General features: G+C 40.5%; 1 protein-coding gene across 4 annotated transcripts in view; it reads right to left on the bottom strand.

The window, feature by feature from the left end:
• TOR1AIP1 (torsin 1A interacting protein 1) overlaps nucleotides 1-27,495 on the bottom strand; it is a 46,879-nt gene extending 19,384 nt beyond the window's left edge. Inside the window, exons 1-6 of one of the 4 annotated variants that reach the window (XM_010375656.2) lie at nucleotides 26,135-27,495; nucleotides 24,352-24,429; nucleotides 17,839-17,898; nucleotides 16,537-16,581; nucleotides 7,542-7,583; nucleotides 6,332-6,418 (exon numbers count right to left, since the gene is read on the bottom strand). In XM_010375656.2, the coding sequence (XP_010373958.1) occupies nucleotides 6,332-6,418; nucleotides 7,542-7,583; nucleotides 16,537-16,581; nucleotides 17,839-17,898; nucleotides 24,352-24,429; nucleotides 26,135-26,612 (790 nt within the window). In that variant the 5' untranslated portion in view covers nucleotides 26,613-27,495. The remainder of the gene's footprint in view (nucleotides 1-6,331; nucleotides 6,419-7,541; nucleotides 7,584-16,536; nucleotides 16,582-17,838; nucleotides 17,899-24,351; nucleotides 24,430-26,134) is intronic. The other 3 variants (XM_010375657.2, XM_010375658.2, XM_010375659.2) reach the window with 3 other exon arrangements.
• Nucleotides 27,496-27,698: the final 203 nt, after the last annotated feature.

The raw sequence follows: 27,698 nt of genomic DNA, 5'->3' as shown, positions 1-27,698 counted from the left end.
TGAATCCAGTTTGCCAGTATTTTATTGAGGATTTTTGCATCGATGTTCATCAGGGATATTGGTCTAAAATTCTCTTTTTTTGTTGTGTCTCTGCCGGCTTTGGTATCAGGATGATATTGGCCTCATAAAATGAGTTAGGGAGGATTCCCTCTTTTCCTATTGATTGGAATAGTTTCAGAAGGAATGGTACCAGCTCCTCCTTGTACGTCTGGTAGAATTCAGCTGTGAATCCATCTGGTCCTGGACTTTTTTTTGGTGGGTAGGCTATTAATTGTTGCCTCAATTTCAGAGCTGGCTATTGGTCTATTCAGGGATTCAACTTCTTCCTGGTTTAGTCTTGGGAGAGTGTAAGTGTCCAGGAAATTATCCATTTCTTCTAGATTTTCTAGTTGATTTGCGTAGAGGTGTTTATAGTATTCTCTGATGGTAGTTTGTATTTCTGTGGGGTCGGTGGTGATATCCCCTTATCATTTTTTATTGCATCTATTTGATTCCTCTCTCTTTTCTTCTTTATTAGTCTTGCTAGCGGTCTGTCAATTTTGTTGATCTTTTCAAAAAACCAACTCCTGGATTCATTGATTTTTTGGAGGGTTTTTTGTGTCTCTATCTCCTTCAGTTCTGCTCTGATCTTAGTTATTTCTTGCCTTCTGCTAGCTTTTGAATGTGTTTGCTCTTGCCTCTCTAGTTCTTTTAATTGTGATGTTAGACTGTCAATTGTAGATCTTTCCTGCTTTCTCTTGTGGGCATTTAGTGCTATAAATTTCCCTCTACACACTGCTTTAAATGTGTCCCAGAGATTCTGGTATGTTGTATCTTTGTTCTCATTGGTTTCAAAGAACATCTTTATTTCTGCCTTCATTTCATTATGTACCCAGTAGTCATTCAGGAGCAGGTTGTTCAGTTTCCATGTAGTTGAGCGGTTTTGATTGAGTTTCTTAGTCCTGAGTTCTAGTTTGATTGCACTGTGGTCTGAGAGACAGTTTGTTATAATTTCTGTTCTTTTACATTTGCTGAGGAGTGCTTTACTTCCAATTATGTGGTCAATTTTGGAATAAGTGCGATGTGGTGCTGAGAAGAATGTATATTCTGTTGATTTGGGGTGGAGAGTTCTATAGATGTCTATTAGGTCCGCTTGGTGCAGAGATGAGTTCAATTCCTGGATATCCTTGTTAACTTTGTCTCGTTGATCTGTCTAATGTTGACAGTGGAGTGTTGAAGTCTCCCATTATTATTGTATGGGAGTTTAAGTCTCTTTGTAAGTCTCTAAGGACTTGCTTTATGAATCTGGGTGCTCCTGTATTGGGTGCATATATATTTAGGAGAGTTAGCTCTTCCTGTTGAATTGATCCCTTTACCATTATGTAATGGCCTTCTTTGTCTCTTTTGATCTTTGATGGTTTAAAGTCTGCTTTATCAGAGACTAGGATTGCAACCCCTGCTTTTTTTTGTTCTCCATTTGCTTGGTAGATCTTCCTCCATCCCTTTATTTTGAGCCTATGTGTGTCTCTGCATGTGAGATGGGTCTCCTGAATACAGCAAACTGATGGATCTTGACTCTATCCAATTTGCCAGTCTGCGTCTTTTAATTGGACCATTTAGCCCATTTACATTTAAGGTTAATATTGTTATGTGTGAACTTGATCCTGTCATTATGATATTAGCTGGTTATTTTGCTTGCTAGTTGATGCAGTTTCTTCCTAGCATCAATTGACTTTACATTTTGACATGTTTTTGCAATGGCTGGTACCTGTTGTTCCTTTCCATGTTTAGTGCTTCCTTCAGGATCTCTTGTAGGGCAGGCCTGGTGGTGACAAAATCTCTAAGCATTTGCTTGTATATAAAGGATTTTATTTCTCCTTCACTTATGAAACTTAGTTATGGATATGGGAACTGGATATGAAATTTTGGGTTGAAAATTCTTTTCTTTAAGAATGTTGAATATTGGCCCCCACTCTCTTCTGGCTTGGAGAGTTTCTGCCGAGAGATCTGCTGTTAGTCTGATGGGCTTCCCTTTGTGGGTAACCCGACCTTTCTCTCTGGCTGCCCTTAACATTTTTTCCTTCATTTCAACTTTGGTGAATCTGGCAATTATGTGTCTTGGAGTTGCTCTTCTCGAGGAGTATCTTTGTGGTGTTCTCCGTATTTCCTGAATTTGAATGTTGGCCTGCCCTACTAGGTTGGGGAAGTGCTCCTGGATGATATCCTGAAGAGTGTTTTCCAACTTGGTTCCATTTTCCCCCTCACTTTCAGGCACCCCAATCAGACGTAGATTTGGTCTTTTTACATAATCCCATACTTCTTGCAGGCTTTGTTCATTTCTTTTTCTTCTTTTTTCTTTTGGTTTCTCTTCTCACTTCATTTCATTCATTTGATCCTCAATCGCTGATACTCTTTCTTCCAGTTGATCGAGTCGGTTACTGAAGCTTGTGCATTTGTCACGTATTTCTCGTGTCATGGTTTTCATCTCTGTCATTTCGTTTATGACCTTCTCTGCATTAATTAGTCTAGCTGTCAATTCTTCCACTCTTTTTTCAAGATTTTCAGTTTCTTTGCGCTGGGTACGTAATTCCTCTTTTAGCTCTGAGAAGTTTGATGGACTGAAGCCTTCTTCTCTCATCTTGTCAAAGTCATTCTCTGACCAGCTTCGATCGGTTGCTGGTGATGGGCTGCGCTCCTTTGCAGGGGGAGATGTGCTCTTATTTTTTGAATTTCCAGCTTTTCTGCCCTGCTTTTTCCCCATCTTTGTGGTTTTATCTGTCTCTGGTCTTTGATGATGGTGACGTACTGATGGGGTTTTGGTATAGGTGTCCTTCCTGTTTGATAGTTTTCCTTCTGACAGTCAGGACCCTCAGCTATAGGTCTGTTGGAGATTGCTTGAGGTCCACTCCAGACCCTGTTTGCCTGGGTATCAGCAGCAGAGGTTGCAGAAGATAGAATATTGCTGAACAGCGAGTGTACCTGTCTGATTCTTACTTAGGAAGCTTCCTCTCAGGGGTGTACTGCACCCTGTGAGGTGTGGGGTGTCAGACTGCCCCTAGTGGGGGATGTCTCCCAGTTAGGCTACTCAGTGGTCAGTGACCCACTTGAGCAGGCAGTCTGTCCGTTCTCAGATCTCAACCTCCATGTTGGGAGATCCACTGCTCTCTTCAAAGCTGTCAGATAAAGTCATTCGCGTCTGCTCAGGCCTCTGCTGTTTCCCCTGTTGTTTTTTTAGCTGAGCCCTGCCCCCAGAGGTGGAGTCTATAGAGACAGGCAGGTTTCCTTGAGCTGTTGTGAGCTCCACCCAGTTCCAGCTTCCCAGCGGCTTTGTTTACCTACTTAAGCCTCAGCAATGGCGGGCGCCCCTCCCCCAGCCTCGCTGTTGCCTTGCGGTTAGATCTCCGCAGACTGCTGTGTTAACAATGAGGGAGGCTCCGTGGGCGTGGGACCCTTCCGGCCAGGTGAGGGATATATTCTTCTGGTGTGCCCGTTGCTTAAAGCGCGGTATTGGGGTGGGAGTTACCCGATTTTCCAGGTGTTGTGTGTCTCAGTTCCCCTGGCTAGGAAAAGGGATTCCCTTCCCCCTTGCACTTCCCAGGTGAGGCCATGCCTCACCCTGCTTCAGCTCTCGCTGGTCAGGCTGCAGCAGCTGACCAGCACCGATTGTCCGGCACTCCCTAGTGAGATGACCCCAGTACCTCAGTTGAAAATGCAGAAATCACCGGTCTTCTGTGTCGCTGGCGCTGGGAGTTGGAGACTGGAGCTGTTCCTATTTGGCCATCTTGCTCCGCCCCTCCTCTTTTTTTTTTTTTTTTAAAGACATGGAGTCTCATGTTATTGCCCAGGCTGGTCTTGAACTGAAGGGATCCTCCTGCCTCAGCCTCCTCAGTATCTGGGATTATAGGTACCTATCACCATGCCTTGCTTTCAGTCTACTCTTCTTAAAAACATATAAAAGTAGAATTTTTATATGTTTTTAAGTAGAAAAGTTTCCATATAAAAGTAAAAGTGATCAGGTTGCCATTTTGGAAATAGACACATTGACACAAAAAGGTGAAGTGGCCATTTTTTTTTTTTTTTTTTTGAGACGGAGTCTCACTCTGTCACCCAGGCTGAAGTGCGATGGCACGATCACAGGACCTGGGGTTTATGTACTTCCAAATAGTTATGCTGGTAGCAATGGCAGCAAACTATTGGCTATATAAATGGCTTAATTAATCTCTAATTTTTAGAGCTTCATGTAACACGTATGAACACTAGTAACAGCACTCAGTGTCTACTATGTGCCAGGAAGTGTTTTGCATATATGAATTAATTTAACACTCACAACAATCCAGATGACGAGACTGAGGAACACAGAAGTTAAATAACTCTCTAAGGGCAAACAGCTTTAAAAAGTGAAGGAATGGAACCCAGGAATTCTGGCTAGACACTACCAGCGTGTTACAAATCTCCATTTCTATATCAAGAATACATAGGAAAAATGAGGAAGGGTGGGAAATACACAGAATGCCAAATGCCCATCAACCGGCTTATAATGCCAGGCATGGTGGCCCACACCTATAATCTCAGCACTTTGGGAGGATGAGGCAGGAGAATTGCTTAAGCCTGGGAGGTCGAGGCTGCAGTGAGCCATGGTCGCATCACTACACTCAAACCTGGGTGACAGAGGGAGATCCTGTCTCAAAAAAACAAAAAACAAAAACAAAACCAGGTTATGTACTTATTTTTAGTTTATTTATTTATTTATTTATTTATTTTGAGACGGAGTCTCACTCTGTCGCCCAGGCTGGAGTGCAGTGGCGCGATCTCGGCTCACTGCAAGCTCCGCCTCCCGGGTTCACGCCATTCTCCTGCCTCAGCCTCCCGAGTAGCTGGGACTACCGGCGCCTGCCACCAGGCCTGGCTAATTTTTTTGTATTTTTAGTAGAGACGGGGTTTCATCGTGTTAACCAGAATGATCTCTATCTCCTAACCTTGTGATCCGCCTGCCTCGGCCTCCCAAAGTGCTGGGATTACAGGCGTGAGCCACTGCGCCCGGCCTTATGTACTTATTTTTAAAGTGAAATGATGAAGTAGACCGGGCGCGGTGGCTGAAGCCTGCAATCCCAGCACTTTGGGAGGCCAAGACGGGTGCATCACTAGGTCAGGAGATCAAGACCACCCTGGCTAACATGGTGAAACCCCATCTCTACTAAAAAATACAAAAAACTAGCCGGACGAGGTGGCGGGCGCCTGTAATTCCAGCTACTCGGGAGGTTGAGGCAGGAGAATGGTGTGAACCTGAGAAGCGGAGCTTGCAGTGAGCTGAGATCTGGCCACTGCACTCCAGCCTGGGCGACAGAGCAAGACTCCGTCTCAAAAAAAAAAAAAAAAAAAAAAAAGAAATGATGAAGTAAAGAATAGGAATTACAGGTCAGGCATGGTGGCTCACACCTGTAATCCCAGCACTTTGGGAGGCAGAGGCAGGTGGATCACCTGAGGTCAGGAGTTTAAGACCAGCCTGGCCAACAAGGTGAAATCTCATCTCTACTAAAAATACAAAAATTAGCCAGGTGTGGTGGTGCACACCTGTAATCCCAGCTACTCGGGAGGCTGAGGCAGGAGAATCACTTGAACCCGGGACGCAGAGGCTGCAGTGAGCCGATATCGCGCCACTGCACTCCAGCCTGGGTGACAGAGCGAGACTCTGCCTCAAAAAAAAAAAAAAAAGAATTGGAATTACAGAAATTTTAAGGAGGTGGTGAGGGGAAAGTGCAGGACTAAAGTATAAAATTACTCATTATTTACAGAGTTTACAAATTTGTTTAGCATTATCTTTTTGGGGGGGGGATCATCTTGTTCAACATTATCTTAAGCCTCAAACTGGTATTTTTCTCTCTTTAGTCTTTAGTCAACTCTTTCATTGAATCAACTTAAATTCACATAAACAATCAGAACTTGTTAATTAATAACTTGGCTTGAATTTGAAAACCCAGAGATAAAGGTAGTTATCTAATTAAATGAAAACTTCCTAAAAGTAACACTCCAGATAGTGTTGTCAGTTCTAATGGCAATGTGATTAGTTTCTCTATAAAATTCAAAAACAACAAATAACTCTTCCTTTGAGCACAAAAGTATCTTATTTTCCACAAATATCAAAAAAAGCTAAAAGTGATTTGTTTAGATATCATGACATATTATTAATCAGATCTATACATGAAATAATTAATTTTAATAAATATTAAAAGAAAAAATCATAACTTTTTATAAAGTATTAATAAAAATTGGAAAGTTTTTTTTAAAAAGCAAATTCATGGAATACCAAAGATAGTTCCATGAGAAGAGTCACATGTATATAAAGCAACGTTACCTCCAGATTCATCAGAATCCCTGGATCTGGCCTTAACAGTAGTGACACTGCTCTGAGAGCTGTCCTGATCATCTTCTTCAGTTTCTCCTAAAGAGAAGTAAACAGTTTACTAGTATAGTCTCATTTCAATGCTCAAAAGATCTGAATTTTAAAAAACCAAGCAAGTAATTTAACATTAAGAGAAGGCTTTTAGGTTATCAGATACAGATCTGCTGTTTGTTTATCATGCTTATTATTTTGAATCCCAAAGTTCCAAATGAACTAAAATTTAGCTTAGTTTGTGTTCTCTGGAGCACATAATACTTTCCTAAACAAATATTCACAGTAATATCTAAAAAACTATATTCTAAGCCTTTAATGTGGAGTCAAAAATGAACGGATGAGCATTAAACAGTGGAAAAAGTTTATGGGGAGGAAAACTACATATAATTAGTGTGTAGTTAAATTCAGATGTGTGTTTGTGTGTGTGTGTTGGTGGTGGAGGGGTAGTGTACACACACCTGCACACAAACATTCTATTATGCAGGTGACCACCCTCAGATCATGCTGGGCTTCAAAAAAAACTAAATTTTACTCCTGTACTTTTCAAACATAAACTGATTATGAGAATTTGGAAAACTGATTATTTTAATACCATAATAGCAAATATTACCTTTGCTTAAAATGAACCCAAATAGACAAAAGATGATTAAAATGTAAGGCTGTCATCACTCATTCTATCTTTCCTATTATTTCTGCCCAGTTAACAGTTTAGATAAGCATGATTTTTTTTTCATGAAGAAAAATACATTATTTTCTGTTCTCACTTTTTTAAGAGATGGGGTCTCACTACATTGCCCAGGCTGGAGTACAGTGGCTATTCACAGGTACAATCCCACTACTGATCAGCATGGGAGTTTTGACCTGGTCCGTTTCTGAACTGAATGGATTCATCCCTCTTTAGGCAACACGGTGGTCCCCCGCTCCCGGGAGGCCACCATATTGATGCCAAACTTAGTGCAGACACCCGGTCGGCATAGCACACTACAGACAGCCCAGAACTCCTGGACTCAAGTGATCCTCCTGCCTCAGCATCCTGAGTAGCTGGGACTACAGGCATGTGCCACAGTCCCCGGCTCTGCTCTCACTTCTTAAGTATCTATCAGAATGGCTTCTAATGTAAAGAAAAAGACTTAAAATATTTATTGTATGATATTTACAAATAAAATACCTTCTTCAGAGAAATTGACCTTCTGTTGGACACTGGTGGCTTCTAGAAGAGAAAAGCATACATCAAATATAAAACATATAACATCAAAAGTTAAAGCTTAGGAATAAACAAAAGCTTAGGAAAAAAAGTTAAAGCTTAGGAATAAAAAAAGCATCTCATTTAGGAAAATGAACGTAAGGACACATTAAATACATTCTTTTCCTGTTAAATCACTAAGAATTGGCCGGGGGTAGTGGCTCACGCCTATAATCCCAGCACTTTGGGAGGCCAAGGTGGGTGGATCACTTGAGGTCAGGAGTCTGAGACCAGCCTGGTCAACATGGTAAAACCCTGTCTCTACTAAAAATACAAAAATCAGCCAGGCGTGGTGGTGCGTGCCAGCTACTCGGAAGGCTGAGGCAGGAGAACAGTTTGAACCTGGGAAACAGAGGTTGCAGTGAGCCGAGATCGTGCCACTATACACCAGCCTGGGCGATAGAGCAAGACTCTGTCTCAAAACAAACCAAAAAAGGAAATGAAGTGTTTAATTTTCCTTCAGTCACAGGTCTATTTTTACTCTAAAATGTAACCTTCATATGCAAAAAAACCATTAAATTCTACATTGAGAAATATTCTAGTGTGTATAGGTTTACTATATTCTCATTCTCTTATTTGCCAAATCCCCTATACTCCCTTTAAAAACCAACTACACTAATTGGACTGATGAACCAGTTCTTTAGGGCACCGTTACATCCAAAGAGGAGGAAACGTAAAGAAAATTCTACTTCCGGCAGGTCCATGTACATCACTGTTTTCCAGAGCAACAGAGAATTTGAACAAAAATAAATAAGCAAAACACATCAAATAAACTTGGAACATAGTATTTTTACACGGACTACTGTGAAATTAAAAAAAAAAAAAAAAGTGAGATGTACCCAAATGCAGGTATTGCACAATTGGTTTAAAATATCACTGAAGGATCATACGTGGAGAAGCAGCGTGATTTAGATTTCTTCAACAAAACTGAGAAAATTTCAGTTTTTAGCTCTACTGATTTTAACCTCAATTTTCTTATTAAAAGGGACAATAGTATTATAGAAAGCAACTACCAACACATTATATGGTGAATTTGAAAATATTTCTTTTAAATCCATTTAATTAGATTAGTATAATACTAGTCAAGCTTTGAGTTCCACTGAAAATACTTCCTCTTGTCAGTGGCAAGTGCAAATCAGTATCTGAAATGTATTTGCCAGCATTTTTTAATTAAAAAAAAAAAACAACTAACCCAGAGAAAACTGCTGATAACACCATGCTACTCTTAAAGAGCCAGACTCTGGTGTATTAGGTACTATTTTGCTCTAGGTTCCTTAGGAACACTGTCCTTTCTTTTTCTCTTTTTTGAGGGAGAAAAAGGAAAAGTCAAAAAAACATTTTAATTTAAAACAAGAGATGGGGTTTCATATGATGACCAGGCTGGTCTCAAACTCCTGGCCTCAAGAAATCCTCCCATCTCCTAGCCTGTAATCCCAGCACTTTGGTCTCTTAAAGTGCTGGGATTACTGTCATGAGCTACACAGCTGGCCAAAAATTTTTAACTAATGTTTCCATTCCTACAAAAAGGTATTGTTCTCTTTTTGGAGTTTTATTCTCTAAGTGCATAATTATTATAGTACTTCGTATTTTTGTACAGCAGTTTTACTTTATTCATTTATGTAACTATTCACATAGCATGCAAATACAAGATGCTTTCTTAATCAATAATCATACTTTTGTTATTATCTTAAAATGCTAAGTCCTTAATATTTGCATGATGCTATTTGGTTTTCAAAAAACCCTTCACGAATGTTATCTGATTCCCATCTCATCATAAGGGAAGATGTTCATAAGTAAGGTTCATAGATATCAAGTGACTTGTCTAAGGGTATAGGACTAATGTAATAATAAAAAAAGCTAGAAGACCACAGGCTCTTCTGACTTCCAGTCTATTACAATTCTACCACCTCATCAGTCTTGTTCATAATAGCACATAATAAGCACTCAATAATTTTTTGTTTGTTTTGAGACATGGTCTGGTTCTGTTGTCCAGGCTGAAGTGTAGTGGTGTGATCTTGGCTCACTGCAACCCCTACCTCCTAGGCTCAAGCCATCCTCCCACATCAGCCTCCCGAGTAGCTGTGACTACAGGCACATGTCACCATATCCTGCTAATATTTGTCCTTTTTGTAGAGACAGGGTTTTGTTTGCCATGTTGCCCAGCTGGTCTCGAACTCTTGAGCTAAATAATCCGCCTGCCTCGGCCTCCCAAAGTGCTGGCGTTACAGGCACGAGCCACTGCGCTCGGCCAATTTTTTGAATAAATGAATAAAGAAAAGGCTGACAGCTGAACTTTTCCTAACATGAGAGGTTCCAACAAACTTCTAAGTGTAATTCATGTAATACAGTAGGCTTTACTAAAGTCCCATTTATATTTCAGTGTTATGTTTTACATAATTACTTTAAAAATTAGATGGTAGACAAAACCTCTTTAACTATGGCTGAATGGATTTTAGAATCCATAATAATGGAAAGGATATGTTGGAGATTTACATCCATTTGTTGAGCTATCAGAACAGTATAGTACATAGTACAGTAATCCCTCCTTTTCTCATTTGATAGGCATGTTTTATCTGTATACATTTGAAGATATGTTTTATTTCTGTCCACATTTGAAGCTCCAGGTCAATTTGTCTAGAGCCAATTCACTTAATATTTAATCCTCCATATACCAAGTTGCCTAAAATTCAGTCTGCTTTTTTCTATTTATCCATGTGTTATCTAATTAGCATGGATGGTTTAATAATTATTTTTTAGCCAGCTTACATAAGGGAGCTCCCCATTTGAAGTATCTAATAAATCATTTTTCAATACTTTTCAGACTTCTGGATTTAATCTAGTGACTAACGATCGTGTTTTAGATTCTATGTTCCTGACAATAAGTATTTATCAATAGTATTCAAAACAGGAATAACTAGTTATGCAATGCTATCTTGATCCCATCACTAAAACCAAAAAAAAGTACTATTTCGTGTTTAATAATCCAATAATATCTATGAATTAGATATCTTAAATAATAATAATCCCTGTAGATTTGAAGAACAATCATTATTGAATCAGGTTATCCACTGTCTTGGCTACAGATACGTTTTAAAACATGGTTTTCATTCTGGTAAACAAAGCTCAAGAAACCCAAGCCTGATACGATTTAGAATGTCCTTCTAAAAATTATTTAATGTCTCAGATAAAGAATCATGGCTAGTGTGAGAGTATTGTCTGTAATATAAAGGACTTTAATTTCTCATATTGCATGCTCTCTAAAGGTAAAATAATGTCTATTATAAAGCAAACTGTAGTATTTGCAAGTCTCCGTCCTCATCCTGCCTGCTATTCGTCCCTCAAAATTCAATCCAAATGTCATTTCCAACTCATAAAGCTGCCTCAACCTCTTCCACTGAGTAGGGTGCTTCTTGTCTAGGCTCCCACAGACATATATCACTATTTAGCACTTTAAAAAAAATGATTTGTAAACTTGTTTTTCTTTGCCATTACCTCACGTACATCTAAAAGGTAGAGAAAAAAAAAAAAAACTGAATGGCTATTTATGAGCCTAGTATTTAGGTCAGTCACTGACATAAAGAAGGTGTTTAAAAATGTTTGGCCAGGCATGGTGGCTCATGCCTTGTAATCCCAGCACTTTGAGGTGGAGGCTGCAGTGAGCCGAGATCACGCTACTGCAATCCAGCCTGGGTGACAGAGAGAGACCCTGTCTCGAAAAAAAATTAAAAAATAAAAATGTTTGTTCCATGAATAAAATATATTTTATGATTACAGAATAAAGTCTGTTAAGTCTAGACTTTTGCTAATATTTCTCATGCTATGATTAATGTTACTTAGCAACTTAAGAAAAAGTCTAAAATTAGTGCTCAATAATTAGATTACCTGCAAGGTTTTAAACATTCTACCTGTTTTCCCCTTTTTACCCAACCTGCAAATAATGGAAATAAATATTTAAGTGTGATCTGATGATGAATCAGTAGCTATGACTACATAAGCTTTAATTTCATTTCCCTCTTTTGTTATTCAGCTACCTTTATTTTAAACTTGGCTGCTACATGTAGAAAGTTAAAGCATTAGATTTTGTTTTTTGTTTTTGTTTTTTTTTGGGGACAGAGTCTCACTCTGTCACCCAGGCTGGAGTGCAGTGGTGCGAGGTCGGCTCACTGCAACCTCCGCCTCTAGGGTTCAAGTGATTTTCCTACCTCAGTCTCCTGAGTAGCTGGGACTACAGGCGTGTGCCACCACGCCTGGCTAATTTTTGTATTTTTAGTAGAGACAGGGTTTCGCCATGTTGGCCAGGCTGGTCTCGAACTCCTGACCTCAGGTGATCCACCTGCCTCGGCCTCCCAAAGTGCTGGGATTACAGGTGTGAGCCACTGCACCCAGCCTCTTTTTTCTTTTGAGACAAGGTCTCTTTTTGTTGCCTAGGCTGGAGTGCAGTGGCACAATCTCAGCTCACTGCAACCTCGGCGTCCTGGGTTCAAGTGATCCTCCAGACTCAGCCTCCCAAGTAACTGGGACTATAGGCACATGCCACCACACCCAGCTAACAGTTGCATTTTTTTCTGTAGAGATGAAGTTTCGCCATGTTGCCCAGGCTAAATTCCTGGGTTCAAATGATCCACCTGTCTGGGCCTCCCAAAGAGCTGGGATTACAAGCATGAGCCACCATGCCTGGCCTTAAAAAAATTCTTTTTTAAAAAAGGTATCACTCTTTCCAATGTTCATATAGAAGCTTTGAGAATTAAAATCATATTTTGAGCAAAAAATCCTTAGTATTAAAACATTATTGACAAAATCATAAAGGCTGTGGCTTTAACAAATATATAGACAAATGGTAATAATTAAACCATGCTGTTTAAGAAGGTGTTATATTTTCCAATAACCTCAACCAATTAGGAAAAGCTACTTTCAGAAGTCCCAGGTCTTTATGTTTAAGATAGATCACTTAACAGTCATCCCCTCTAGTGAAAACCAAGCACTAATTGTGCCACTCTCTATTTACTTTCTTTTACTTGGTCACAGCTTTTAAGGAATTCAAACCTTAGGTATAACACAGCTTTTTACAACTTACAAAATTCCCTAGTTATTTTGAAAGCCCAGGTGCCAAAGCATCTACATTTCTCCTGTAGATTTTGCTATTCCTAGTGATTTGTGGGAGGTACTTGGTGTGAGAAGCAAAGGCCACTCAAGAAAATATAAACTTGGCTTACTTTGTGCTTTGGGGACAGACATAAAAATATAAATAAGACCACTGTGCTTTCTCAAAGGAATACTGGATAGAACACAGGAGTCATTGTTTCCTTTTTTCGTTTTTTTTTTTTTTTTTTTTTGAGATGGAGTCTCGCTCTTGTCGCCCAGGGCGTGTGATGGCACGATCTCGGCTCACTACAACCTCCAACTCCCGGGTTCAAGTGATTCTCCTGCCTTAGCCTCCCAAGTAGCTGGGATTATAGGTGCCCACCACCACGACTGACTAATTTTTGTAATTTTAGTAGAGATGGGGTTTCACCATGTTGGCCAGGCTCATCTCGAACTCCTGATCTCAGATTCCGTCCACCTCAGCCTCCCAAAGTGCTGGGATTACAGACGTGAGCTACCACGCCTGACTTGTTTCCTTTCTTCTTGTGCTCTAGGTACAACCTAGTATGGAGTGTTGTAATAAATATATGTTCAGGCAAGTATGTAACTTCTGAATTTACTCTGACAACAAACGACCATTTGGGTGATTTGTTGTCTTTATTCTTGCCATCACTATAAATCAGGGGTCAGCAAACTTTTTTTTATAAAGGACTAAATAGTAGATATTTTAAGCTTTGTGAGTCACATAAGGTCTCTGTTACATGCTTTGTTTTTTTCAGGAGTGTAAAAACTCCTTCTTAGTTCATGGGCTGAATAAAAAGATTGTAGGCCAATTTCACCCAGAAGCTGCAGCTTGCTGACCCCTGGTAGAGAGTTTTAAGACTATCTGCTGGGCATGGTGGCTTACGCCTGTAATCCCAGCACTTTGGGAGGCCAAGGAAGTGTATCATTTGAGGTCAGGAGTTCAGGACCAACCTGGCAAGCATGGTGAAACGCTGTCTCTGCTAAAAATACAAAAATTAGCCAGGCATAGTGTCATGTGTCTGCAATCCCAGGTACATGGGAGGCCGAAGCCAGAGAATCGCTTAAGCCTAGGAGGTGGAGGTTGCAGTGAGCTGAGATTGCACCACTACAGTCCAGCCTGGGTGACAGAGTGAGACTCTGTTTCAAAAAAAAAAAAAAAAAAAAAAAAAAAAGACTATTCGATGCCAATCATGCTTTTGAGAATACAGTCAAGAGTGGGGCAGCAGGAAGAGAGAGCAAAGAATAGTCTGGTGATATCACTAGTATTCAAACTCCACGAATGGCCATTTCATATACTCCAAGGTGTACTAACGTTACTATAAAGGAATTGAAGAATGTCATTCTTTTTTTTTTTTTTTTTTTGAGACCAAATCTCGCTCTATCGCCCAGGCTGGAGTGCAATGGCACAATTTCGGCTCACTGCAACATCCACCTCCCCGGTTCAGGCAGTTCTCCCTGCCTCAGCCTCCCAAGCAGTTGGGATTACAGGCGCCCACCACCATGCCCGATTAATTTTTTGTATTTTTAGTAGAGACAGGGTTTCACTATGTTGGTCAGGATGGTCTCAAAGTCCTGACCTCAGGTGATCCACTTGCCTCGGCCTCCCAAAGTGAAGGGATTATATGCATGGGCCACCGCGCCCAGCCTCATTCTTTGTATTAAACCCACAGAAAATTACTTTAAAATGAAAATCTTTTTTAAATTTACAATCACAGAAAAAAATGAATTTAAATAATATGACAATTTCAGACAATAAAAAACAAAGTTTTTATTACAAGGTGCTCATAAAAATGATTTTTAAATCTAGCAAAGAGTGTTAGGTTATTTCAGCTCCAAATTATCTTTTTTTTAAAAGTTTTTTTTTTTTTTTGAGACAGAGTTTTATTACTTTTTGCCCAGGCTGGAGTGCAGTGGCGCAATCTTGGCTCACTGCAACCTCTGCCTCCTGCGTGTAAGTGATTCTCCTGCCTTAGCCTCCCAAGTAGCTGGGGTTACAGGTGCGCAGCACCACCACGCCTGGCTAATTTTGTATTTTTAGTAAAGACGGGGTTTTGCCATGCTGGCCAGGCTGGTCTTGAACTCCTGACCTCTCAGGTGATCCACCCACCTCGGCCTCCCAAAGTGCTGGGATTACACATGTGAGTTACTACACTCAGCCTAAAAAGTTTTCTTATGTATCTAAAGAAGTGGACTGAACTTAAGTGAAAGATGAATTAGAAGAATGTGCAATGATTTATAAAGAAAAATGAAGCGTTTCCCTTTTGGCTCATCTTCAAATTTAGAAAAAAATTAAAATAAAAAAAAAACGAATTCCAATGACATTCAGTGTAGATTCATTTAAAACCAGAAATCGTGGTATGTCATGTCCTACAGCCAGCCAGACACTGAAATGAATTAAAACCAGTTCAACAAACATATTATAGCAAAGGGCACTGAACTTACTATGAACAAAGTATCAAATTCACTTTCTAAATCAAGAAAGGGCTGCGTGCCGTGGCTCAGGCCTGTAATCTCAAAACTTTGGGAGACCAAGGCAGGTGGATTGCTTGAGGTCAGGAGTTCGAGATCAGCCTGACCAACATGGTGAAACCCCATCTCTACTGAATATACAAAAATTAGCTGGGTGTCATGGTGGTCATCTGTAATCCCAGCTGCTTGAGAGGCTGAGGCAGGAGAATCACTTGAACCCAGGAAGTGGAGCTTGCAGTGGGCCAAGATCACATCATTGCACTCCAGCCTGGGTGATAGAGCAAGACCCTGTCTCGAAAAAATAAAAATAAATAAATAAAAATAAAAAATAAAAATAAAAATTAAGGGAAGGACTGGGTGCGGTGGCTCACGTCTATAATTCCAGCACTTTGGGAGGCCATGTGGGGTAGATCACAAGGTCAGGGAGTTTGAAACCAGCCTTGCCAATGTGGTGAAACCCTGGAGTTTGAAACCAGCCTGGCCAACATGGTGAAACCCTGTCTCTACTAAAAATACAAAACAAGTAGCCGGGCGTGGTGGTGGGCACCTGTAATCCCAGCTACTTGGGAGGCTGAGGCAGGAGAATTGCTTGAACCTGGGGAGGTGGAGGTTGCAGTGACCCAAGATTGCACCATTGCACTACAGCTTGGGTGACAGAGCACGACTCTGTCTCAGAAAAACAAAAACAAAAACAAAATAAATCAAGAGAAAAACCTTAATTGGTAAGTTGTTATCTCCTTTTTCCTAATAGTGTGAATTTCATGAAGACTAGCAAGGACTAAATTGATTTATTAAATGTTTTTATATGAATTTAAGCAATAATATAGGTATAACTACAGACAACAAAAACCAAGGCTATTTATGGGAGGTCCTAGTCATAGGGACTATGTCCCCACAAGCTGATATAATAAATTAGTATTCTCAAGCCAATGACTAGATATGTATACTCTTGTATTCTATTAATCTAGACCCTTGAAGAGGCCCTATAAGAATTAGAGATAGGGTTGGGTGCAGTGGTGCATGCCAATCATCCCAGCACTTTGGGAGGCCAAAGTGGGTGGATTGCTAGAGCCCAGGAATTCAAGACTAGCCTGGGCAACATGGTGAAACCCTGTCTCTATAAAAAATACAGGAATTAGCCAGGCGTGGTGGCACATGACTGTAGTCCCAGCTACTCCGAAGGCTGAGGTGGGAGGCTCAGTTAAGCCTCCAGAGTAGCTGGGACTACAGTGGGAGGAGGGAGGTTGCAGTGAGCCAAGATCATGCCACTGCACTCCAGCCTGGGTGAGAGTGAGACCCTGCCTGGAGAAAAAAAAAAAAAAAAAAAAAATAGAGATAAACGAACCTAATTGACTCGTTTTAGTATTTTCATTTGTTTTGTAGGTCGAATCTGCAAGAGACATGGCAAGAGAATGATTAGGGCTGAAAAGGAAATGCATCATATGGTTCTTTACCACAGGTTCATCAACAAAGCCTTAGTAGATCTTTACCATTGGAATACTTAATAGGATAGTCAACGATCTATCCAAATAAATCAACGTAATTCTTTGTTAAAGAGAATGGGAAGCTACCAAACCCAATGTAAAGATAAATACATTTCCTTTTTAGTTCCCATGATAAAGCATCTTTAAGAGCCAAAACAACAATGAAAATGAAGTAAAAGTAGACTGCTTGGAGTGATTTTACTAGTTTTCCTCAGAGTCATGAAATCAATTTCAGGGCAATACTTTTAATCGTTTTAGTCAAAAAGATAACTGAGGGAGGGACATTTTGTCATCCTGTGCCACAGAGCTCCATCTTGAATTTTCTGTTAGCAGTATACTGGAAGAATAAAGTCCCTGACCATAGTTTAAAATCATCATAGTTAATAGAAAGAATCACGGGAATATATAAGAAAAAATCTCTTAAAAAAAGGAAGCTCTTTATATAGGCATATAGAAATATATCTGGTATATATGTTAAGTAAAAATAAACAAGAAGAAAGTGCAGAAAAGAAAGCCAGGTGCCGTGGCTCATGCCTGTAATCCCAGCGCTTTGGGAGGCTGAGGTGGGTGGATCACTTACCCAGGCGTTTGAGATCAGCCTGGGTAACATGGCAAAACCCCATCTCTACAAAAGATACAAAAATTAGCCAGGCGTGGTGGTGCATGCACAGTCCCAACTACTTGGCGGGCTCAGGCAGGAGGACTGCTTGAGCCAGAGAGGTTGAGGCTGTAGTCAGCCCTAGTTGTGCCACCGCACTCCAGCCTGGATGACAGAGTTAGACCTTGTCTCAAATTAATTAAAAAAAAAAAAAAAGAAATAAGAGTTTATAAAGCCAAAATTTGTGTTACAAAAAGGACAAGATAATTTTATCCATGCATTTCCGTAAATCTCCAAAAAATATAAACTGACAACATTGGTTGCTTTTGATGAAGAGAGACTGGCTGGCTGAAGAACAGAGGGGCAGGGAGACTTTTTAATGTATATTTATAGTAACTTTTGAGTTCTGAATCATATGAATACATGTACAACCATATTTAAAAATAGAATTGTATTTATAGAAAAGGTAAGCCAACAGACAATAGAATTGTATTTACAGAAAAGGTAAGCCAATAGACAATAGAATTGTAGAAAAGGTAAGCCAACAGACAAAACAATCTCTTACCAGATCGTGGGTGTCTTAGAGGGGGTCGACATAAGCTGATTGCAAGATCTTCACTCACTGCTAATACAGGAAGAGAAAACATTTAAAAATATATAAAATGTGAAACACACTAGCTTTATTATATGATAATCTCTTATTTATTCAACAAAGGTTTACAGAGCTTTTATTTATGCTAGAGGACCAGAGACAAGTTTTCTAAGTGACAACTATTGTGTACTAGTGATGACAATGAACTAGAGACAAGTTTCCTGCCACATAAAATGTATAGTCTTGACGGAGAAATTTGCAATTTTTCTCAGCAAACTGTAGCTGTAGAAAGGAAAGAAATACTAAATAAAAATATTCTAAATTGCTCAATTAAGAATCAAAATCTGTATTATGGCACCAACTCAATTACCTACTCCATTTTTGATGGACCCTCATTGTGGATTATTTATGGAATATTTTAATTTAGGGTTAACATCCTGAGACTTAATACACTCATTCTTTTTTTTTTTTTTTTTTTTTGAGACGGAGTCTCGCTCTGTCACCCAGGCTGGAGTGCAGTGGCCAGATCTCAGCTCACTGCAAGCTCCGTCCCCGGGTTCCCGCCATTCTCCTGCCTCAGCCTCCCAAGTAGCTGGGACTACAGGCGCCCGCCACCTCGCCCGGGTAGTTTTTTTTGTATTTTTTAGTAGAGACGGGGTTTCACCGTTAATACACTCATTCTAACTATTTAACCTTGTATTGAAGAAATGCAAGTTAATTTTAAATAAAAACGTTAATGTGGGCCATGGTTCATTTCAGACCCTCTGTAGTTCCATAGCATAGGGTTAGTGGAAAAGCTGATCCTATTAAAATGTTAATTTTAGTCTAGAAAACCAGCTATAAAGGTATGTTTTCTCCAAGTACCTCACATAACATATTCTAAAACCAAATACTTACCAAAATTTGGATTATATTATGTTTTGTTTCATTCATCTGCATAAAAAAGCTTTATGTCTTAGCTCTGTGTTGCAAAAACCACATTCTGGAACTTTGACGTTCCCCTTAAATATTCCAGCTCTAAGATTCTATGAAATATCTATCTCAGTATTTCACATATCAAGTATTTAGAACTTATATCAGTATCTTTAAAAATAAATCTTTCCAGCCTAGGCAACATACTGAGATCCTGTCTCCACATAAAATAAAAAAATTAACTAGACCTAGTGGTGTGTGCCTGTAATTCCAGGTATTTGGGAGGCGAAGGCAGGAGGATGATAGCTTCAGTCCAGGAGTTTGTGGCTGCAGTATAACTGCACTGCACTCCAGCCTAGGTGACAGTGAGACCTTGTCTCTTTAAAACAAAAACAAAAACAAAAACCCTGCACACGTGATAATAAAGGCAAATTTTAGTTCCTGTTACTCCACATATTACAACTGCCTTTCTCTTTTTCTTCTCTGTACTTCTAGCCTTTTCAAGTTGAACTAAAACCTAAACCTCAAAATCTGTTTTTGGTTTGTTTGCTTTTACTAAGCTGTGTTTAATCAAACTGACTCTACAGACATCAATCACTACTTCAGTTCCCATCTTTTCATTTAAGAAGCATTTCCTGTATATGCTACTATATACGTAGCCCACGTAAAGTACTTGAAAGACACAGGGTACCAGACAGAGGTATGAGAGGATAAAATATTAAGTACCCTTCTTTGGTAGGAGGCTCCCTCACTTGTCTGCTTTTGTTCACCACTGCACCCTCAAATCAAAGCATGGAGACTGGCACAAAGTAGGTGCTCAATAAGTATCTGGAGAATGAATGCTCTAACTACAGTAGCTAGAGAAGCAAATGTTCATGATAAAATAGTAAGCATTTAAGAACAACTATTTATGATTATTCAGCTAGAAACCACACTAGTAGAACAAAAATACCCATTTAACTTTTGGAAAATTAAATAAAATTTGTCCTAATATATTTTTGGATTACAAAATTAGTGTCATAATTTCCAGAAAGGAATGAATCTGGCCATAGGAGAATAACTGTTACGTAGGTATATATGACTTGAATTGATTAAACAACCTAACAGCTATTTTAAGTGAAAACAACTCTATTATGGAATTTCAAACAATGAGAAGATTTCAAACTATATTCCTGTTCTGAATTAATCAACATTTTTCAAGTTTTTCAATAACAAGATGACTAAATGATGTATTTTTACCATGTTTTTTTTTTTATAAGGTGGCCCTTTGGTTTAGGTCTTTTTCTTTTTTCTTTTTTTTTTTTAAGACAGACTCTGGCTCCATCACCCAGGCTGGAGTGCAGTGGCACGATCTTGGTTCACTGCAACCTCCGCCTCCCAGGTTCAAGCGATTCTCTTGCCTCAGCCTCCTGAGTAGCTGGGATTACAGGTGCCCACCACCATACCTGGCTAGTTTTTGTATTTTTCATAGAGACAGGGTTTTCACCATATTGGCCAGGCTGGTCTTGAACTCCTGACCTCATGATCCACCCACTTTGGCCTCCCAAAGTGCTGGGCTTATAGGTGTGAGCCACTGCACCCGGCCTAGGTCTTTATTCTTAAGGGCATCTTTGCATAATTTTCTCTCAGACCACACTGGTAGCCTTATATACAATTATAGCACTGTTTTGAATATCAAAGTTAAACTGAATGTCTATCATTCTATGAGGAAGAAGGGCTTATCTTTACCTTAAACTTGTACTTAAAGCAGTCCTCCTTCAAAGAGTGACTCCATCTAAATAATTTCTCTTATACTTTATAAGCATTTAATAATTCCCTAAACTCTCCTTTCATTAAGAGGCATGGGATGGGAATATGCCAAGTATTAGATGTAGTAAAAAACACCTTTTAGAGGAAGAAAACCCTGAGTATCTCAAACCTCTCAAAGACAGACATACTCTTATTTCTAGTAATAGTGAATGCACAGTATGCTATTGATACAGTTCAGGTAATCTATGTACAGATTCCATTTAATCTGTCACTTACATTGGTAAACATTTTCAATTTCCATTTATAGCATAAGCTTCTTGAGAAGAAGGATACACTTAAGCAAAACTGTATGAATTTCACATCTCTTGTAAAGTGCTATGAGAAAAAAAAACCTCACTTGCATGTTTTACTGGACAAAGTGATTTCAAATATACTATCTCATTTCTTCAGAAGCCCTGTGAGTTATGCAGGGCAAATAACACAGATAGAGGCCTAAGGCTCAAGGTGGGTCAGTAACTTCACCCAGGTCCAATGCTCTTCCCACAACCTCATGCAGTCATGGTGTACCTCATTAGCAGTCCTTAAATATAAGCCTAACATAAACTCCAAAAAGACTATTCAAGACATTCTATTACATAATGTTTTATAACAGTCTGGAGGCTAGCACTCAGTAGTCTTCATTATACCAATTTACTTAACTCCATAATTTTAATAAATTACTCTAGATTAAAAATTTGACATTTTTGCTTTCCCAGGTATACAATAAAATCTACCGTAAATAAATTCAAAATTATGGCTTCCCAAAATGGCCCAGAAAATCTGATTATAGCATCATTACTCAAAGCATTTTTCTAAGATAGTTTATAATCTTAACACAGTAACACAGACTATTCAAGGAATATAGGATAGGCCAGGTGTGATGGCTCATGCCTGTAATCCCAGCACTTTGGGAGGCCAAGTTAGGTGGATCACCTAAGGTCAGCAGTTTGAGACCAGCCTGGCCAACATGATGAAATCACCCTATGTCTACTAAAAATACAAAAATTAGCCAGGTGTGGTGGCAGGCGCCTGTAATCCCAGCTACTCGGGAGGCTAAGGCAGGAGAATCGTTTGAACCTGGGAGGTGAAGGTTGCAGTGGGCGGAGATGGTACCACTGCACTCCAGCCTGGGCAAAAGAGCGAGACTTTGTCTCAAAAAAGAAAAAAGAAAAACAAAATTAGCATAAAGGTGTTTTTATTTGAAACTGAACTTGAACCAGACATACTTATTCTAAGTTTAGAATAGAATAGTTCACATTATAAAGCATAATCTTATTAGAAACAGATAAATAAGTCAGGATCTGGGTACTAAAAACCAAGGATTATCAATTTTAATAGCTATGATCATTTATTATTCTGAGGCTTTCCTGATATCAAAAAAAAATTGAAAATTAAATGGAACTAAAACCCAAAGCATTCATAACTTAACAGGACTTGATCCTTTCTCCAGCTTTTTAAAATATATTAAACAGCTTTTAAAACTTAAGTGAACTATTAAATGTAGCCTACTTCCATGTTACATTGATTTTAAGACAATTTTTAAAAACACTTTAACATCTTTGAAATTGGGATGCATCATATAATTATGGCATATTACTAAAAATTACCAAAAAATTGGCAGCATTTCCCCCTACTAGGTGGTACATAAAACAATGATGGTGTTTCTTATAGTTGATGGCATCTTAGATTTGATAAACCACAGTGTTAAACTGAAAAGACTGATCACATTGTGTCCAGATTTTACCATGAAGGAAATTTAATTCATTTTAATACCACACATCTACAACCATCTGATCTTTGACAAACCTGACAAAAACAAGAAATGGAGAAAGGATTCCCTATTTAATGAATGGTGCTGGGAAAACTGGCTAGTCATATGTAGAAAGCTGAAACTGGATCTCTTCCTTACACCTTATACAAAAATTAATTCAAGATGGATTTAAGCCGGGCGCGGTGGCTCAAGCCTGTAATCCCAGCACTTTAGGAGGCCGAGACGGGTGGATCACGAGGTCAGGAGATCGAGACCATCCTGGCTAACACGGTGAAACCCCGTCTCTACTAAAAAATACAAAAAACTAGCCGGGCAAGGTGGCGGGCGCCTGTAGTCCCAGCTACTCAGGAGGCTGAGGCAGGAGAATGGCATAAACCCGGGAGGCGGAGCTTGCAGTGAGCTGAGATCAGGCCACTGCACTCCAGCCTGGGCGTCAGAGCGAGACTCCATCTCAAAAAAAAAAAAAAAAAAAGATGGATTTAAGACTTAAATGTTAGATCTAAAACCATAAAAACCCTAGAAGGAAACCTAGGCAATACCATTTAGGACACAGGCATGGGCAAGGACTTCATATCTAAAACCAAAAGCAATGGCAACAAAAGCCAAAATTGACAAAGGGGATCTAATTAAAGAGCTTCTGCACAGCAAAAGAAACTCCATCAGAGTGAACAGGCAACCTACAGAATGGGAGAAAATTTTTGCAATCTACCCATCTGACAAAGCGCTAATATCCAGAATCTACAAAGAACTGAAACAAATTTACAAGAAAAAATCAAACAACCCCATCAAAAAGTGGGCAAAGGATACGAACAGACATTTCTCAAAAGAAGACATTTATGCAGCCAACAGACATATGAAAAAATGCTCATCATCACTGGCCATCAGAGAGATGCAAATCAAAACTACAATGAGATACCATCTCACACCAGTTAGAATGGCTTATCATTAAAAAGTCAGGAAACAACAGGTGCCAGAGAGGATGTGGAGAAACAGGAACACTTTTACACTGTTGGTGGGACTGTAAACTAGTTCAACCATTGTGGAGGACAGTGTGGCGATTCCTCAAGGATCTAGAACTAGAAATACCATTTGACCCAGCCATCCCATTACTGGGGATATACCCAAAGGATTATAAATCATGCTGCTATAAAGACATATGCACATGTATGTTTATTGTGGCACTTTTCACAATAGCAAAAACTTGGAACCAACCCAAATGTCCATCAATGATAGACTGGATTAAGAAAATGTGGCACATACACTATGGAATACTATGCAGCCATAAAAAAGGATGAATTCATGTCCTTTGTAGGGACATGGATGAAGCTGGAAACCATCATTCTCAGCAAACTATCTCAAGGACAGAAAACCAAACACTGCATGCTCTCACTCATAGGTGGGAATTGAACAATGAGAACTCTTGGACACAGGATGGGAAACATCACACATGGGGGCCTGTCACGGGGTGGGGGTACGGGGGAGGGTAGCATTAGGAGATATACCTAATGTAAATGATGAGTTAACGGGTGCAGCACACCAACATGGCAGATGTATACATACGTAACAAATCTGCATGTTGTGCACATGTACCCTAGAACTTAAAGTATAATAATAATAAAAAGAAAAACTTAATCCATTTTAAACAGAGGACAGTATGACATATTCATTCAGTTGACATTTAACAAACTTTACTGAGTAGCTAGTTATGACACGAGAGAATGATAGTGAGGCACTTGGAAGATGAAAGGGCTCTGGAGAAGACAAACCTGGGTTTGAATTTTGGCTCAGTCACATATGTGATCTTACAGAATTGTCTTAGCTTCTCTGTGCTTCAGGTTTCTCTTCTTTGAAATTGGTATAGTATCTATCTTACAAGGTTATATGGGTGGCTGGTACTCTTGAGTACTCACATGTCTGCCCTTGTCTTTTCTTTACACATATTTACATTGCTTAATTCAATGAACATTTAAAAAGTTGGTAGGTAAGGAGAAAAACAAAAAGTTAACTCTTCTTACCTGGAGCCTCTTGTATGCTCCTGACAGTTTTCTTTGAAATCGTTTGGCTTAAATCGGTTTCGGAAGATGGTTCATCCTCTAAAAAACAGACGTAACAAGAGCTAAAATCCAGAATATATGACCTGGGAGATCACGGCACAGATTATGCATTTTTGTAACAATACATAAGCAAAAATGCAAGAAATTCATTTCTTTAGAAACAGGTGGTTAGGTTTACCAAAACTTAGAAATTAAACTAGTCAGAATTCCTCTTGGGACAGAATACAACTAATTCATTAGAACATAATAATATTTGCCATTGTTGTTTTACAAAAATATATTACTTCAGAAAATCAAAAAGATGGGGTAGAGAGTCACAAACGATGTGGAAGAATGCAGAAGAGTGAAAATGTTTAGATCCTTAAAGATTTAATAAAATAGGGGTAAATTCTTTACTTGTTAAAAAAATGTTAGCCTATATAACCGCACTAGGCTCTGGGGGACTCAATACAATGTAACATATTTATTGCCTACCTTGTGCAAAGCATTCTTCCAGGTACTGAAAGATACTGAAGTAAACCAAGTACTTAAATTACTATCAAATATATCTGATAGGCTCCTTGTCTGCAAAAACTTTGTAATCTTAAAAGAGATAAAACACATACATATATGGGCTAAACTGTCTTGAGTTGCTACACCCAAAAGTAACTGACACAACTTTAACATAAAGTTGCCAAAATCAAGTCTTCAAATCTGTCAGTACCTTCACGAGTCAGCAGGTAAACTTGCAGCCTATCACCGTGCTGTAAGCTGAAAACCCACTCCTCCGCATATCAATAGTCTACCACAAACTATGTCATCCCATTGTGACTCAGATCCGCTGATTTTTACCTCACAGGTGCCTTACGTGGGACTAACACGAAACTTCATTTGTGACTCAGTGTTAGGTCCCAAAATGGGGGGGGAGGGCAGGGTGGGAGAGGATAGGTTAAGGAAACGGATTCACCTATGACTTACCTAACACTATACATTCACTCTGTCAGCATCCCTTTTGTCCATTTAGACGAAAACTAATTAATAGTCTTATTTTTCAGGTTGCTTTGCCAGCCTGATTTGCCAGACTACTTGAGGTTACAGTGACGGCCACCAAAGTGGCAGATTTTTGGCAGGGACCACCACACTGGAGAAAGAGCAATCAGCTCAAGTTTATCAGACACTGGGGAACATGAGTTCAGGAAAAATGAGTTACCCCATTTCGGTGTAAGTATTGGGTGAGGTCTCAAATCAATTAACTAAACTCAGCAATCCCTCGAAATGCCCACTCATAAAATTTCTCCTTTCTCTCTCCCCACCTGGGTGGGGAGGCAAAACGACTGAAAGGTTAGATCCTCAGCTGGAGACTCTGGCCTGTGAGTGTTAAAAAAGGAAATGGAAGTGGTTTCCGTAGAAACATGCGCAGGGTAGAGGAAACCAAAATGAAACCGAACCTGGAGTAATTCGCTGTCCCCTCGTGAAGGCCTGCAAAAAAAGGCAGCCCTGACTCCCCTAAATTGATGCCCGATGTTGGGCAGAGTGCCCCAGCCCTGCCCGGGTCGCTCCATACGACCATCTTTCCACTCCTTGGATCGGCGCTTCCTTCCCCGCTGCGGGTCAGGGTGGCCCTTGCACGGCGACACACGTCCAGAGGGGGCTGAGGAGTACCCAGTACTTAGTACCCAGGCGGGGATGAGCTCCACGGAGGCGCGCGCCCGCCCCCGCGCGTTCCCTGGCTCGCGGCTGGGACTGTTACCTCCGCGGTCCTCACCTTCAGAGGAATGACAGTCCCGCAGCCCTCTCCTGGTCGTAACGGGAGACGGCTGTAGCGGAGGCTGCTGTGAGTACTGCTGCTGAAGGCGGGTAGCCCTTCGCGTCTGCATCTCCTCGGCTTCCTGGAGTCGCGGCAGCCTCCGCCGCTGCCTAGACCGAAGGTAGTACGCGCTTTCTCTCACTTCCTCTTTCGCAGAATCGGGCCGGAACTCTTCTAGCCGGGTTCGTTTTCCCACCGGGGACCTTTCTTTGGCCACCAGGGGCTCGAAGTCTCCGTACACTTCTGGCGGCTCCTCCGAGAACCTCACTTCCCGCCGGCCCTGGCGCGACAGAGAAGTTCCGTACGCAGGCGCATCGCTGCTGCCGCCATTTTGAGGGGCGAGCCGGCCCCTTCCTTCTCGGATGGGGGCCCTGGGAGTGACGTACACCCCCCATCCTTCCCGCACCGCCTCCGCCCGCCGTCCCTCGCCCGCCATAGTTGTTGACGTAGCTTTAGTCGATCGCGAAGATGGCTTTATGGACCCTAGGTTCTCCTGCCGGTGGCGGCGATGGCTTCTCGGGTGTGTTAGCCGGTGGTCGCTGTGGTCAGGGAGGCAGTTGCGAGTCGCCGGGGCCGCCGCCTGCGTCGTCGCTGCTGTGTAGCAAACCTGCCTCTGGGCCCATGGTGTGTCTTGAGGGCTATGGGAGAGGCAGTGCCTGAGCTGGGTCAGCTGCTGTGGGTCGCTCCCGCCTCCTGGCTGGAGGCACCAAAGAGGAGGAGAAGGGGGAGGAGGACGTCTCTGCCTTCGGCCTTAATTAAAGGAGGGGTGGGGGCGACAGAAGGGTGGCAGGGCAAATTGCCTGTCCCAAGTCTAGCCGCTCGTGGCAAGTTTTGCCTGCATATAGGAGACGCCCGTCCTATCTCCCAGTACCAAATCTGCGGGAAAAGGAGTGAGACCAGGGTGAAGAAGACCAAGTTTCGCTTCTCGGCCCCAGGCTGTTGCGCAGTTTCCCTGGAATCGTTTTGATCGACTGCTACGTTGAGCATGTCCTTCCCAGTGTCCTTAGCAGGAGTGATGGCCAGAGATAACTTTTGCACATGTCATGTTTTCGTGGCAAAAATTTTAGTTTCAAGTTCCTTATGAAGGCGGTTACCTAGTTTTAAATTTTGTCACCTGTTGAGGTTGTACAAAATCTTGTCTACAGTCATATTCTTTGGATGTATTTTCTTTTCCGAAATGTACCCATAGGAAACATAACCTTATTCCTGGTCTATAATATTTCTTGATTTTATACCAAGCAGCACTGTTCGGAAGACCATGTTAGTGCCACATTGTGCACAGTGAGGAACAAGTTTTTTGATTAAAGACAGCACTGTGATTTTAAGTTGTGATCCATTATTTTTACTTTTATTCTGGATATGACGTGGTACTCTACATTTGATTTAGAATGCTTTCTGGACTTTCTGGAATAAGCATGGTAAAAGCTAATTGTTTCACCTCCATATACCATGTTTACAGATGTGGCTAATCTGCAAATACCTAACCAAATTTAGACACACTCAGAGAAGGTCGATTAAGTTC

Source organism: Rhinopithecus roxellana, chromosome 8 (assembly GCF_007565055.1).
Source record: "Rhinopithecus roxellana isolate Shanxi Qingling chromosome 8, ASM756505v1, whole genome shotgun sequence".
NCBI classification, from domain to species: domain Eukaryota; kingdom Metazoa; phylum Chordata; class Mammalia; order Primates; family Cercopithecidae; genus Rhinopithecus; species Rhinopithecus roxellana.
This window is presented reverse-complemented; position numbering and strand designations above follow the sequence as displayed.